Source organism: Typha angustifolia, chromosome 10 (genome assembly GCF_048772165.1).
Source record: "Typha angustifolia cultivar Huaian chromosome 10, ASM4877216v1, whole genome shotgun sequence".
NCBI classification, from domain to species: domain Eukaryota; kingdom Viridiplantae; phylum Streptophyta; class Magnoliopsida; order Poales; family Typhaceae; genus Typha; species Typha angustifolia.
This window is the reverse complement of record NC_133248.1, coordinates 12784906-12799571: the sequence shown is the minus strand read 5'-3', so window position 1 is coordinate 12799571 and position 14666 is coordinate 12784906. Positions and strand designations below refer to the sequence as shown.

The 14666-nt window shown below is 37.9% G+C and overlaps 2 protein-coding genes and 1 long non-coding RNA gene across 4 annotated transcripts; all 3 read right to left on the bottom strand.

The window, feature by feature from the left end:
• Nucleotides 1-612: 612 nt before the first annotated feature.
• LOC140768474 (aromatic aminotransferase ISS1) lies at nucleotides 613-6973 on the bottom strand. 2 transcript variants are annotated; one of them, XM_073108754.1, is made up of 10 exons: nucleotides 6849-6973; nucleotides 6646-6740; nucleotides 6425-6472; nucleotides 6003-6131; nucleotides 5705-5764; nucleotides 4511-4667; nucleotides 3663-3775; nucleotides 3517-3575; nucleotides 2661-2769; nucleotides 613-1381 (listed from the first exon to the last, which is right to left on the bottom strand). In XM_073108754.1, the coding sequence occupies exons 1-10, from the start codon at nucleotides 6964-6966 to the stop codon at nucleotides 929-931; spliced, it is 1341 nt and encodes a 446-aa protein (XP_072964855.1). In that variant the 5' UTR covers nucleotides 6967-6973; the 3' UTR covers nucleotides 613-928. The 2 variants fall into 2 exon arrangements, with proteins under 2 accessions (XP_072964855.1, XP_072964857.1); XM_073108756.1 differs by having other exon boundaries at nucleotides 6646-6762; nucleotides 6849-6870.
• A 1095-nt stretch (nucleotides 6974-8068) lies between these two features.
• LOC140768273 (protein FAR1-RELATED SEQUENCE 6-like) lies at nucleotides 8069-11986 on the bottom strand. The gene is made up of 6 exons (XM_073108499.1): nucleotides 11832-11986; nucleotides 9344-11503; nucleotides 9123-9233; nucleotides 8921-9037; nucleotides 8661-8732; nucleotides 8069-8586 (listed from the first exon to the last, which is right to left on the bottom strand). The coding sequence occupies exons 2-5, from the start codon at nucleotides 11498-11500 to the stop codon at nucleotides 8694-8696; spliced, it is 2424 nt and encodes an 807-aa protein (XP_072964600.1). The 5' UTR covers nucleotides 11501-11503; nucleotides 11832-11986; the 3' UTR covers nucleotides 8069-8586; nucleotides 8661-8693.
• Nucleotides 11987-12600: 614 nt separating this feature from the next.
• On the bottom strand, nucleotides 12601-13916 carry LOC140768586 (uncharacterized). Its single transcript, XR_012105779.1, has 2 exons — nucleotides 13480-13916; nucleotides 12601-12960 (listed from the first exon to the last, which is right to left on the bottom strand). It is a non-coding gene; the product is annotated as an uncharacterized lncRNA (long non-coding RNA).
• Between the last annotated feature and the right edge of the window lie 750 nt (nucleotides 13917-14666).

Sequence of the window (14666 nt, the reverse complement as noted above, 5' to 3'; positions counted from 1 at the left end):
AGCCCCACAAGCATGGTGATAGGAGGTAGATAGCTCAAGTAAATGAGCCTAGTGATAAAGGTAAAGACTTTGCAAGGAAGATGAGTAAGCTCCCATGTAGTCTACCTAACAGGGGAGCTCACCTTAATGAGTACAGCATTTATCTGGGTGGGATAGGCTGCCGCATTTAATCGAATACCTTTTCTCCACCACCTTTTTGTGCTAGCATTTATGTTTCTTCTCTAAGTTCAAATGCATAATAAATCCCTGTTTTTTTAAATTGGGTCTTGTATAGAGTTGCTCTTAGTAGAGTGAATAAATTGGTTGTTTATTTGCAAGCAGCTGTAACCCCAACCACATGCACCAGTGGCTTCACTCCTCTGTGTAAGTTTGCAGTGTGATCTCACATAGCACATATTGCAGAAATCAACTTCTTCTCTCTTTTTTTTCGTAAATCGCCATCTATATTTTAACCTCCACAAAATGAGAGCAGCAATTCCAAGAAAAGAGGAACTTTTGAGAGGATCAAAGCATGAAGCCCCTTATTATTTGATGTCTGCAGTGGCATAGATTCCTTTACTTTTTTTATAGTGACAAAAGATGTCTAAATACTTCAACTGCTCAAGTGAAACAAATGCATAGTAACCGTCAAGGATCCTTTAGATTGGATACAACAGTATTAGTTTATCAGTAAGAAAGCAACATTTTATATATAAAAATGGCCTCTCATTTATTAAGAAGTGGAAGAAAAAAAAAAGAACTGGAAGCTACAACATCATAATCAAGGTTGAATGATGAAGCATCCGCATAACAGAATATTATGTGATGTCACCGGTACAAATTTTCTTGCTTTCCAGCAGAAGAAGGCAAACGTACTGCTGCCCTCAGAACTTATTTTCCAATTCCATTCAAGAATCTACCATGTATTCATTGTTAAATTTAGCAGTTATTACTGTACCATCCCATCTCTCACCAGCTCCTCAATCCCCCTTCTTAGTCGCCCCCCGGCTACCTCACAGTCTGCTTCTTCCAACCCACCGAAAGAGATGCGGATGTATCCAGGCCCTCCACTGGCACTCCCAGGGATTACAACCACACCATGTCTTCTTACGAGCCATCTGACAACCTCAAAATCATCCGAATATCTATCTGGTAGCTTTGCCCAGAGGTAAATAGCCCCCTCCCCACCCTTAATAGCTCCTTCGCCAAGAGGAGCCAGGGCCTTGACAAGCAACTCTCTGTTCTTCACAAGGATCTGAACCCTTTCTCTAATCCATTCTGGTCCAACCTCTAACGAATAAAGAGCCAAGCGCTGCCCAATAATGGAAGCACAGATAGGAATGTTATCTTGGACTTTGAGAAGCTGAGCACCAAGACCCTCAACTTCAGTTGGATATGCAATCTGCAATAGTTAGCTTGTGTAAGATTATTTAGTTAAAGACATTATGTGTTGGTGAATAATCTATCTCTAACAACAAGTTTGAATTCTGTTTGTCCAAGCAAGCTACTCATAATACAGATCCACCATTACAAGGCTCAAAGGCACAAATTTATGTCAAATGCAGCACTATGCAAAAGCATTACTGATAAAAATTCAGAAATTCTGTCACCCGGTGTGAAAGATATGGATTGAGTCAAGTCATACTACACTAGTAAGTCAACCAAATAGTTGACAACATCACAAAAACAGGAGTTGGAAGCTCAATTTCAGCTATGGTTGAACTAGTTTATTGGTCAAGACATTTTAAATTTCAAAGGTAACCTTTTGGGGGTCGAGGAGTTAGGGCTTTAGGGGTGACAAATTTTAACCTGATCCGATAACTCGATACGAACTCGAAGGCGTTCAACGAGTTTGGATTTAATATAATCAAGCACAGGTTATAAACAAGTTAAATTGCCTAACTCAATTGTTAAACATGGTCATATTTATATTTATTATATCAACATATTTAACCCATTTATGACTTAAACTTGTCAATCCATTTATAACTTGACCTGCCTAACTTGATTATGACTTGAATAACATATTTATAACACGAAAAAAATATATTTATACCACAAATAAATATGTTTATAATTTGAATAAACTCATTTATAACTTAAATAACTTACATAAATTCAGATAATTTTGTTATCTAATAACCCATTTATGATCGTTTAATAAACCGGTCATGTTTGTACTTAGAAATTTTGACATGTTTAATAAATAGGTCATATTTGTGTTTACATTACCATGACCTGACGCAACCCGAGCCCTGCTAACCTAACCTGATTGCAACCCTTACGGACATTAAAGATAATTGAAGGGTAGTAAGGATGAGTAGCACCTCCTATCAGACAAACCCAACAAAACATAAAGAACTAATAGTACACTGTAGATTTTATGTGAAACTGCAAGCTAGTAATTATGTTTGAATTATCATGGATGTATGTCTAACATTCCATCTCAGAGTTGTGCATCCTAACTTCTTAGAGCACAAATGCTTGTAGGTATCAAAGTCTCTGCCTGTCAGTGAAGGTACAGCCAAACGAATTTAATCCTTAATTATTTAGAATAATGTTTGAGATCATTCGTCATAAGAAGTGTGCTGCATATATAACACATTGGCTTCTGAAACTTTGATAATATAAATTTTCAAGTTTTCCCACAAGGGAGAAAAGATAGTAGGTCGTTAACTTACATATCCCACACGCCATCCCATCATTCCATAGGCTTTCGAGAAGGAAAACAGATTGATAATATGGTTGTCTTCTATACAAAAATGTTTCAACCCATCATACATAAAGTACCTGGAAACAAAGAGAAGAAAGAACTAACTAAATCAAGAAAAAAGAAACATTTTATGTGCAGAGCAAACTGTGGCATATCTAGAGAGGAAGAATGTAGAAGTGTTATTACAATATATGAACAAATGCATTTAATAAGCAAAAAAGCCAACCACTTGGTTTCTTTGATCAATTCACTAAAAAGTGGTAAAAGATGTGAATCCATCAACAGATTGAATAAGAAACAAGTAAATCAGCAAAAAGGGTAGCATCAGGAGAAATTAAGCTACAACTGCAAGTAAACCAATAAATGGATTGTTTGACATGTTTGCCGGCAACCAAATAGTACAAAAATTTAGGGCAGTAACCTGATCTAAGACAAAGTGGCATAAGAGGGCGAGGAGGACCAAAATGAGTGGAAGTATAGTAGTAGTGATAAAGGTACTATAGCCCTGAAAATTCAATCAAGCTAATAAAGAACATTTCTGGTGCCCAGATAACAAAATTTCACTTGACCATTATGTTGGTAGCTATACAAAACCATCTAAATAAAAGCTTTATGTATACAACAATTCATACTCACTAGTCAAGCACTCACTCCTATAATTCAAGAATTACAAGGCAAGGAAAGCTACTAAACAGTTCTCATCATAACCTGTAACTATGAAGTATATATCAAGTAGGATTAGCAGGTACAATACAGAACATTATTGATCAGAAGTTGTGCTTAAAATGTTCCAAACCTTCAAAACCATCATAGTATATACTTACTCATATGTATTGTCTACAACAAGCCATGCACCAGCACTTCTACAGAGATCTGAAATTTTCTGGAAACAAGGAAATATGATGAGGAAAGTTTTGTCGTGTAATGAATAGTAATATGTGTGCATATATACAAATAGGGGAAGAGAGACCTGAAGAATAGGTTTTGGAATATAGGCCCCAGATGGATTTCCTGGATTTACAACAGTAACAAGCTTGGGGACTGGTTTGTTGCCTCCCTCTGATAATGTCTTCTTCAACCATTCTGACATTTTAAAAACATGAACATAATTCTTAATCTCATGAGCAAAAAAAAATATTAAACCATACGTATGTACGAAAATACTGTACAAACAGGAAGGTTTCCTATTTAATCTTCCAATATTGTTGGATCTTTTGACAGTCGCAGCTTCTCAGATATAGAGAAACAAGAGAATTGATAAAATTTAAAACAAGTTAGGAATTGTTGAATGTCAGAAGCAGAGCCTCAGACTCGAGCTCTTGAAATTGACTCCAATTAGATCAATGGCGAGACCCATTAGTGTGTCTGCCGCCAGTAATACTATTTGAATTTGATCATTTTACTTGTGGCCATGACAGGTCCTACCGACCTCCTTCCTGATCCTTAGATAACTTCAGGATTATTTTAATGTGGGCCACATTCTAACCATTTGCCCAGGACCTCGAATTATATTGAGATGGCTTAATATTAATCTCGAGGAATATCACATAATCAAATGGACACCTATCCACCATTTAAACTAAACATATACACATTCACGCTTGTTAAGAATGATGAGATTTCTGTTCCCACTTACAACAGCTTTCATAGTAGGTGGAGTAAGGAAGAAATCAAATGATTTAATCATCACTTAATGGAAATATAAACAACAAAATCTCAAGCATACTGGTTCCAGATTCAGAAAGAACCTATATAAATGCTCTGGTGTTCATCTCTGCAGAACGGCAGAAAGATACTAAGACAAAAGGAAGAACTCACCCACTTCTGGCTGAAGTGTCGTCGGATTGCTAGGACCAACCAATATGTTAGTGATTCCTGTCATCTGGAATGACATATATGCATTGAAGTAATATGGTGCAAACATAACAACTGAATCCCCAGGATCACAAAGGGTGAGGACAAGATTTACAAATGCCTGTGAAGCAAGGTGCATGATATCAGCAGTTAGAAGTGACAAGCAAGGTTTGACACAGTGGACAAAGAAAGCAAGGAAGTGTCACAGTGTTATAGTAACAACTTACAAAAGAGGACCAATATAATATATTTAATTAACTCTAATGAGGCATATTATAGATCACTAAAAACACTAAAAATGAAAGAAGAAAATGATGCTCAATTGATAATAGCACTTCCAGGTAATAAGATTAAATTTTAACAAGAATAGGAATGATGTAAGGTTTCTAAAATGGTAGAATAATGGACTAAACTGCCATGGTAATGTGAACAAAAAGTCAAAGATTGCATAAATAAAAAGTATCTTAAAAATGGTAACTAGTAACTTATTTAGCTTAATAGAAATACTTCACACAGAACAACATTAATATAAAGTTCAGACCTCAATATGTAAGTAGCCAAAAAATCAAATTTCATAGAAGAACAATTAACCTACCTTCAAATTTAACTTCTTGTAAACGATTTTAAGAACCCATCTGAACTGCCTTCATTGTGGAGACATTGAGTTGAGGCGGTTTCCATGGAAACAGAAATTAAATAAACTCATTGTTTCCTTTCATTAATACAAGGTTAGTTAATGTTCTCCGCATTGTCATACATGTTTAGCCTCCTCTTGTAATTGAAACTGTTTTTAACTTGGAGTTTCTTTCGGAAAAGTAAATATTACCATCATTTCAGCCCAATTTATATAGTTAAGTATCAGTGCAAATTAACAACCATACAATTAATCAGCTAAACAAGTCTGACCAACCCAAAGAAAAACGACACCAAGCAAAACAAAATAAAGTTTCATGAATAAAGGAGGGTATAACAGAGTGCAATATTTGAATACGGAAAAAGAGGAACTTCAACCTCAAGTATCAAAGGAACCATCACGACCTAGTCTGAGTAGAAGCATATAAAGTCGACACAAATAACAAGGCTTTTTTTTCATAGTCAGTAAATTACTGCTTTAGATGTTACTTTTTCTAATAAGAATGATGACAAAATGATGTTTACCTGGTTTGCCCCAGCTGTTACCATAACTGATGACTTGGTTAACTTATTTTCTCGTTGTAACTGCAATGGATAGCAATGTGTAAGAAATAGAAGCCAAATATTCAAACTTTGCTTATCATTATAAGATCATAAATCGTATGCATGAAAATTGAATATTATAACCAAAGTTTGAATTAATACTGACATAAATGAATCCTTGACAGACTCATCAGTCGCAGCAGAAAAGTATACTATATAGATAAGTGAGCTATGGTATATGGTACTCAAATCACTAAGTTTGGAAATTAAAGAAGAATACCTTCTCAACTAAAGCTTGCCTGAGTTCTGGAAGACCCTCATCAGCACCATAACGGCTGGTCGAAGGTTCCCATACACTTTCTTTCACCTTGTCCAGAGCTGTTTCAGGAGGTTGCCAATAAACTACTCCCTACATCAAAATGTAATAAAGTTTGAGGTTGTACTCGAGATTGATTACAATCAATCCGGGCACGAAAAGTTATCGTCAATTGAGGTTTCTCAATATATTTCTCCTCGTATATTCCCGACCATTACAAATGAGAAAAGGAAGGAGCAAAGAAAACAAATGTTCCAGAGAAAGAGGATGAAAACGAAAACTCGAAGCTGGACTTTCGTGCCACTGCGTGCTATTATAGTTACAAGCCTCAGTCGGATTTAATCGAATTCTTTCATCTCTCAGCATAGGACAGCAGTCATGCATACCTGTGCTAGAGACATGACATCTTTTGCTCCACGGATCAATTCTTGTATCTGAAAAGGCCAAAAAGGATGCATCTTTATAAAATCCATCAACAAAATTTATCAATTAGCAATTATATATAAAAAAAAATTAACCCAGAAAGCCCAAATTTCTTTTCACTTCAGGAGGCAAAAGAAGAGAAATTAACCAACACTAGGCCAAAAATGAAGAAGCGAAGATTCACCTGGACCATGACGGGGTTCTCGGTCTCCAGAACCCTCTTCGCGAGCTTGGCGTAGGTGCCCATCCCGCTTCCTCTCACGAAAGTCCTCCTACCACCTAATGGATTTAACAGATATAGCTACAGATCAAAAGGAAAACCCAAAAAAGATTAAAGAAAGAACTTTGGAGCGCCCTAATTTCCTGGAAGACCAACAGCACACACACCTAGATGACAGAGCAGAGAAAGATGAGATCGCCCGATCACCCACCAAACCCCAGCCAACCGCATGAAAGTCCAACAGCACCTCAAAGGCCCCACTACTTGCTCTATATTTCTAGTCATACACTCTTACTTGGTATACTCAGAAGTAGACAAATTGGATTCATCACGTGGATTATACAAACAAGTGGTGTGCAGATATCAATATCATATGAAGAGTTTCTTAACATTTAATACGGTCGTAAAAAACATAACCAAAAGAAATAAAAATAATCTAAGAAACGAAACGGAGCAGGTAAGACGGATCGTCTGCACTCAAGGAATTAAGATATTCCTATATTCAGTTACGTGGCAGACGTTGATCGCTGATGATCCGAGTGCTCCGACTGCAGGAAGTTCCTACCTATGGTTGGCAGGGAATCTTCCGAGATTGAGTCGTCACGAATCTCGAGATCAAAGCGTGCCCGATGTACGCCAGATCCACGCCCGATGTGCGAGCGGCTAATCATTTGCAGCGCCAAATGCGGGATTATTACTCCATCCGGGTTTCCCGATTTACCAAAGATGTGAACTTGTCGGATCAAAGGAAAGTTCTAAACGGTTCCAAACGACCATTACGGTTGGTTCGCTCGCCGACGCAGAGACGCCACAAACGGGACAAACGTGAGTGGGAAAAGAGAAATCTTCCTATTTTCTTATTTACTAAAAGAAAATTTTTTAAGAGAGAGAGAGAGAGAGAGTTAAAAAAACGATTAAAAGCATTAGAAACTTTGGATAATGCTTGGTCGGTTTAGCACAACATTATTACTTTGGGCTCGACTTGATCGACAACCGAACTCCTACGATATGACTAGCATCAAATTCACATATAAAATGTCCCTATACCACCACTTAATCCCTCCTGAAGCCTGGCTCACTTGAGCTACCTTCGTTAGCAACTTCAGTTATACAATTTATGTAACAACCAAACTCTTTATTTCCTCCATTATCTTCACTGCCTTGACCAGCCAGCTTAAACATCAATTCTCACAGCACTGTAAGCAATATTGATTCTAAATCGAATCATAATAAGAGCAAAGAATAGTAAGTCAACTCTATAAGGAGTCTGCAACACTATTTTCATTTCGAGGGGAATTCAAAGAAAAGCACACAAGAAAAATAAAATGATAACCTAACAACTATCATCCGTCTGTAGAATGGCAAAGAAAAGATTGATCTCCAAAAATAACAACTGAATGCATGAGAAAGCATTGCCGAGGCCATATGGATGCTCCCAAAAATTTAATTAAAAAAAATCTTTCCATGGCTTATTGGCTGTACATTTTCTTCTTTTTACAAAATGATATCATGTAACCACCTCAAGAGAGAGATGGCATATTGGCATACCACATACAGATATTTGGTGCCAAGATTCTGGGTGAGTTGTTGATACAGTATTGCTTTTCCTAACATCAGTAGGGCCATCTGAGTGGTCTTCAATCTATAGTTCTGATCCTTTTCCACTTGCAATATATGGCCGTAGAGCTAACGACTGAGGTCAATTGTCCAGGAGGCATGGCTAACCTACTGCCATCTGCAGCTAATAAGAAAAGAAAATTGTTGCAGCAATTGAAGGATTGGAAAAAACAATTCAAGCCACAACAAGTTAAAAACAGGAACCAAAACCACAACTGTTAAAACCAGCGATACCAAATCCATGCTATGGAATGTATGACACTTCCATTGTAGTAGTCTCATCAAGATCTTGACAAAAACATATGAAAAAAAATCAGGATAAATTCATCTCAGAATGGTAAGAACAAGGACCATTGTCATACCTATGGTTGCTTTTCTTAAGTTGATAACCCAATTTATCCAGCCCATGGCCCTGCGGGACCCTCTGGTGCTTGCTGCATATCAATTAAATTGATCACATCATCTTACAAGAAGAGGTCAATCAGTGAGATATATATTATTCCAATTAAACTTGTATCACAGGATAAGAAGAAAGCAGAATACAAACTTGAAACATTTGTTGAAAGTTCCATCATTCCAATTAAACTTGTATCACAGGATAAGAAGAAAGCAGAATACAAACTTGAAACATTTGTTGAAAGTTCCATCGAATCCCAGGTTGATTCTCAAGCACATGATGCTGGTTCAATGGCATTCCAAAATGGCTACCGATTGACAAGTTAGTGGGATTGCCTGGTTCCTGTAAGAAATAAGGATTTTAAGCAACAAACAGGTAGAAGTCTCAACTGCTTCTGCAGCAGAGATATTATGCAGTAAATACAAACCATCAGGTTGATGCTTTCTTGTGCCCAAATATGAGGGTCAAACTGTGGTGTACTCGGGGCCGTACGAAGCATATCATTTTGTGTACTAACAGCTGATTTCCTCTGAGAAATCTGTCAATCATTCATCAATTAGATGTAAGCATGGACTTAAGAAAATAAGAGAAATTAGCAACAGAACTACAACATCAAACTAATGTATAGAAACAGAAGACAAATAATACCTTTCTCTTGCTGGTTTTAACTATTTTTTCTGCTAGCGATTCTTTCCTTTTTTTTAAATGTTGACCTTTATGTGTCTCTTGTACTTGATCGTGAATATCTTCATCTTCGTCTCCTAAATTTCTCTTGTTGCTCATGGTATAGGTCTTCAGTTGTATACCATTGGTTGTGCAATCACTTGCAATAAGTTCACCCATTGCCTCATTTAAGACTTTTAATGCAACTACGTAGTTGTCATCAGATACTGCTCCTACCTCAGCAAATTTAAGACAATTCTTGTATATAGTACCATAACGTTCCAAAGGGCCATTAGATACTTTATCGATAAGAGGAGGGAAAATGTGGATTTGCTTGTAGTCCTTTTGCCAGCGTTCCAAAATGTAATGGGCTGGAATTTCATACACCTCTAGAAAGTTAAGCACTGACAGTGCATGTCTACATAAAATCCCTCTAATCTGAAATGCACAACAAATACACTGCACCTCAAGATCATTTGAATTGTATCTAACTTCATATTTCTTGTTATCCATTACATTGCCATCTTTCAATTGTATGGGTTCCTTAACTTCGAGCAGAGAGGTTGGTCCATCTACACTAACTAGCAAAGGGATGCAGTACAATATAGCCTTTACTTCTTCTTGAAATTTCTTAAAAATGTCAACCGTGTAAATCTTTCGTAGTTGATCTTCCATGTAAAATTTTGAAATCAATTGAGGTGGACTCTTGTGGAATGAATCAAGATCTGCTTGGATTTCCTTTTCATATTTGCATTGCAAAGCTGTCTCATACTTACAGAGGAACTGTTTCACAGATGTCTTAGGAAAAATATACCCTTCAAAATAGGAACTCATACTCTCCTTATGTTGAGTAGTAGACAGACCTGCCCAAAATGTGTCTTTGACAAAAACTGGAACCCACTTATGTCGATCTTCATATAGAGATTTAAGCCAATCATTTTCTTCAAGCTCGTACTTCTCAATCATGTTTTTCCAAGTATCTTCAAATTCGTCGACATGTAAAGAGTCGTAAACCGCTCTCTTCATCATTCCTTTTATTGCTTTATATTCAGTATGTCCTCCCAAAAACTCTTGTATTCTTTTCATTATATGCCAGAGGCAAAGGCGGTGATGAGCTCCTGGGAAAACATCTGCCACTGCCTCCTGCATAGCCTTACAGTGGTCAGTGATAATGGCATTTGGAGGACTTTCTGACATGCATGAGAGAAATGTCTTGAATAACCACCTGTATGTTGCAGCCTTCCTATTCCAAAGCAATCCACAGCCTAGCAACACTAAATGGCCATGATGGTTCACTCCAACAAATGATGCTAAAGGCGTCTCATAGTTACCAGTCAGGTAGGTTGTATCTAATGCAATCACATCATTGAAGTACTGATATTCTGACTTACACCTGCCATCAGCCCAGAACACACTCTTGACACGGCCTTCTGCATCCAAATCCATCAGATGGAAGAAGTTAGTATTTCTGCTTTGCATGCGAATCAGAAACTGCTGAAGAGATTCACTATCTTCATTTCCAAGAAAAGATGATCGCATTCCAGTAGAATTCTCATTCTCATGTACACTGGATGCAACATCTCTCTGTCCCTTCACACGAATAACAGTTTGTCTCTTCATTCCGTCAAATACATCCTTATGGGAGCGAAAATACTTTGACATTGCAGGATTGACCGGGTGGTTGTGTTCAAGAACAACTTCTGTCAAATGGAACAAGCCATCAGCATATCTCTTCTGCACCTTGATCTTTGCCTGACAGTCTGTTCTAGCAGAAAGTCGCAAACGATAGGAGCTGCAGCGCTCTGAGTTCTTGTATACTCTCTTGCCCTCCTTACAACACGTGAATGTGACCTTGTTGCATTCACCATCTTCAAGACTGTACCAAGACCTCCTAATCTTCGTACCAAATCCTATTCGGCGAGCATACTGATTGTAGAAGTCATAAACTTCTTCAAAGGTTTTGAAGACCATACCCGCACGAGGGACCCCTTCATCCACGACTATTGTCTTGTGATCCCCGCTCAGGTCAGCCTCTGTCTCGAGCTCATCAGTTACCTTCCCAACATTTGCATCTTCCAGAGACATCACATCAACATCCTTTTTAGGTGGAGCTTCTATATCAGATTGAGCTTCCTCTGCCATCTCCTAATTGGAAAAGAACTATTGCAATAAATTCTACAAACTGACCTGAAAACTCTACAAAACCTAACTGCATGATATGATCAAGAAGACACTTTGACACAAACCAACCCAGAACTAGACATGCAACAATCCGGGGAGACTGGAAAAAGATTACAACTTTTGGGACATTGCAAAAAACGGGAAGTGCATCCATCAACGATATTACTAATTAAAGTATCAATAGTACAATAATGAAGCATTCGAAGAACAATTAGACGGCTGGGGCTCAGGATTCCACCCAAACCCTAGAAACGAAACGATCCAAAAGACTCGGTGAGTGATCGGGGAATACCTCAGTCAATGGGCTCTTTACTCCGATTCCTACTTCATCAATCGTTTCCCCCTCCGATCGAGAGATCAGAAGTACAAAGATGGGGGTTCTCCCGAGAAGAAGAAGCAAGGATAGAAGATTAGAAGGGCAATAAGCGAGGAACGAGACAAAACGACCTCCTCGTCTCCCGATGTATCGAGGGCTGAACCGGATCGGACCGAATTAGAATGGGCCGACGTAGGCTAGTTTGGGCTGGTTTGGGCTGGGATTAGAGCCCAGGCATGCGTGATCAGTGATTACACTCGACCATGACGGAGACTTGAGCTCAATTTTTTCATATACTGAACCATGAGGATTGAGGAGTAGCAGCTCTCGATATATATATATATATATATGAAACATTTGAGCTCTTATAGGCAAAAGAATATACAGAGTAATATGATAACTTTATTCTGATCCTGTCCTATTAATTCTTCACAAATTTATCCTTCTTCGTGTTTTGTTCTGCTATGTGTTTTAAAAATTTCTGCTACTATTTTTAAGCGGCATGAAGAGGTGAACTATACGTTCTGCTTTCGAACTGAGTGAGTGTGTTCCTGGCTTCGTTTTGCTATTTTTTGTAGAGCTGTGTGGGTTTTCTCTTCCTGATAGATATTTGAAGTAAAGAGATATAAAAAGCCTGGAACATTATATTGATGGATGTGCAGCAGAAGGCTTTGTCATTAGAACTTAATTTAAAATAGAATTCAATCAAACAGTCATCATCACTACACTTCAATGTACAACAGGATAATAGCAACTATTGTGTTAATTTTGTGATTCTTATTACGAGCTTATTAGCAGTTCATATCAATGGAAGAACCAATTCAGCACTGCCGCTGAATCAAAAACTTATGACAGATTACAACTCCAAAAACTCAGAGCAGAGTTCACAACTATCGTCCTACTTAACACAACACAAGGGAATGACGACAATCTACTGCAAATTCACAACTACATTTTATTACAGAAAAACTACTTCTTATCCAATATAATCAGATTCGCAGTGTTCTGATCTCCCTCTCCACATGCTTACATGCAGCAGCAGAGACAGTCGAGGCAGCACTCGCAGGTCTCAAAGCAGCAGAAGCAGCAGCACATTGCAAATAAGCTGCAAAAACAAAAATCACAGTAGAAGAAGAATGCATGTCAACAGTAGGAAATTAAGGAATCAAAATATGCAGCTCTGAGGAAAAAGAAAAAGACCTTCTGAAGAACTCTAAATTTGAGTTTCTTTTTCTATTTTTCAGAGGTAGTTATGGCAGAATGTTGTGTGTAGTCTCAATTAAAGAAATGATCATGAAGAAGGTTTATCTTCGTGGTTAATTGAGTGAAATTCTTGAACCAAGTCCTTCCCTTTATTAATTTCCCCTCGCCCACTAGAAGGATTACTCTCCGGATTTATCATGTAAAAATGTCTTAAAAAAATGCCAACATATTTTAGAAGTGTAACATGAATATTTCTCTACAAAAAAAAAGACATTAAAAGAACCTGCGAGCTCTAAGATCAATATGACAGAGTAAAACATCCACAGATTGTGGGGGGGGGGGGGGGGGGGGGATTATAAGTATAATCTTTAAACTAAAATTTCAATAAAAAGACATGAAAAGAAAGGGATTATATTATGACCAAGCGTAGAGGCAGCCCTTCTCCTCGTGCCGCCTCTGGACGTGCTCGAAGTAAGACATGTCCTGAGCGGTCGGTGCGTTGTACATCGTTCCACTGCTCCCTTTGCCTCCTCTTCCAACGCAAAGAATCCCCTCGAGAGAAAGAAATAGATGAAGTCTGGGATCCGGATGTGAGGTGTTCTTCCTGTTAGATATAAAAAGTTTTTTTTATAACGGAAGGCCGAGAGGGCAGGTGTCTATTGCGCAACCATGGGGGACTGGCTGCACCAGTTTCCTGCAACCATGAGTGCAGACGGTCAGATGTGGTGGTAAGTTTCAAAGGCCAACTTCTACGGCCAGGTGTCGATTTTCTTTCCCCCTTTTTCTATCTACTTAGTCATTTTTAACTAGTTTTTATTAGAATATGCTTAGAGTCATTAAAATTTAAAACCGTATGAATTCGATTGGACAACTCTACCGTGGTGTGAAAAGAGCATCCCACCAGCTATGTTTTATGTTGATATGTGAATCATGCCACGTGGATTAGCACGGGAGATAAAGCAACGGTTATGCGTATGAGAGGAAGGGGGAGTATCTGAGGACTTGAATGATAACGTGTGGACTGGAATGTGTAGGAGAGAACCCCACCCAGATGGAACCTGAACTATATAATTCCAGTTTAAATTATAAGTTTTTATTCTGTGCTTGAAATGAGGATGCAAGCGTCGTTATTCCTTTGACCACCAAATTATTTTTGAAAAAAAAAATTACTGTTATATTATTTTTATTTGACTATAGGTAACATGAGATTGCTCGGTTTTAATTTTTCCAACAAGTCTCAAAATATCTAGTCCCTCGCAAACTTATCTAATTAGGCTCCATTTCCAGGTACGTGTGGTCTAAAATATTTACTCGGTCCTCACTTTGCTGGCTTATGGGTGATTTAATCTAGAAGTCCTTAATTTTGTCTCTGCAAAGACTGCAGCTGCTAAATGACCAGACCAATGGGCAGGTCCGCAATAAATTCTGAAGGCGTAAAAGTATCCACCCAAGTCGTCGTCTTCTTCTAGAGATGCAGATAACTCTTAGAACAGATTGCCTTTCGTGTATAGAAATTGGTGACGTTAAGAAAAAGAAATTGTAATCTAACCTTTTCTTTTCTTTTTGCTCTCCTTTAACTTCAAATAACTCTTCTGAAGCTACTAGTCA

What these genes read in the sequence shown, in the direction of transcription:
- LOC140768474 (XM_073108754.1), bottom strand. Translation starts at nt 6,966, where the DNA reads ATGACTAGAAATATAGAGCAAGTAGTGGGGCCTTTGAGGTGCTGTTGG. An exon ending in ATGTCATGTCTCTAGCACAG is followed by an intron (nt 6,132 to 6,424) that starts GTATGCATGACT and finishes ATTTTGATGTAG; the next exon opens with GGAGTAGTTTATTGGCAACC. An exon ending in TTCCAAAACCTATTCTTCAG is followed by an intron (nt 3,576 to 3,662) that starts GTCTCTCTTCCC and finishes CCTTGTTTCCAG; the next exon opens with AAAATTTCAGATCTCTGTAG.
- LOC140768273 (XM_073108499.1), bottom strand. Translation starts at nt 11,500, where the DNA reads ATGGCAGAGGAAGCTCAATCTGATATAGAAGCTCCACCTAAAAAGGAT. An exon ending in TTAAAACCAGCAAGAGAAAG is followed by an intron (nt 9,234 to 9,343) that starts GTATTATTTGTC and finishes AATGATTGACAG; the next exon opens with ATTTCTCAGAGGAAATCAGC. An exon ending in AAGAAAGCATCAACCTGATG is followed by an intron (nt 9,038 to 9,122) that starts GTTTGTATTTAC and finishes TATTTCTTACAG; the next exon opens with GAACCAGGCAATCCCACTAA.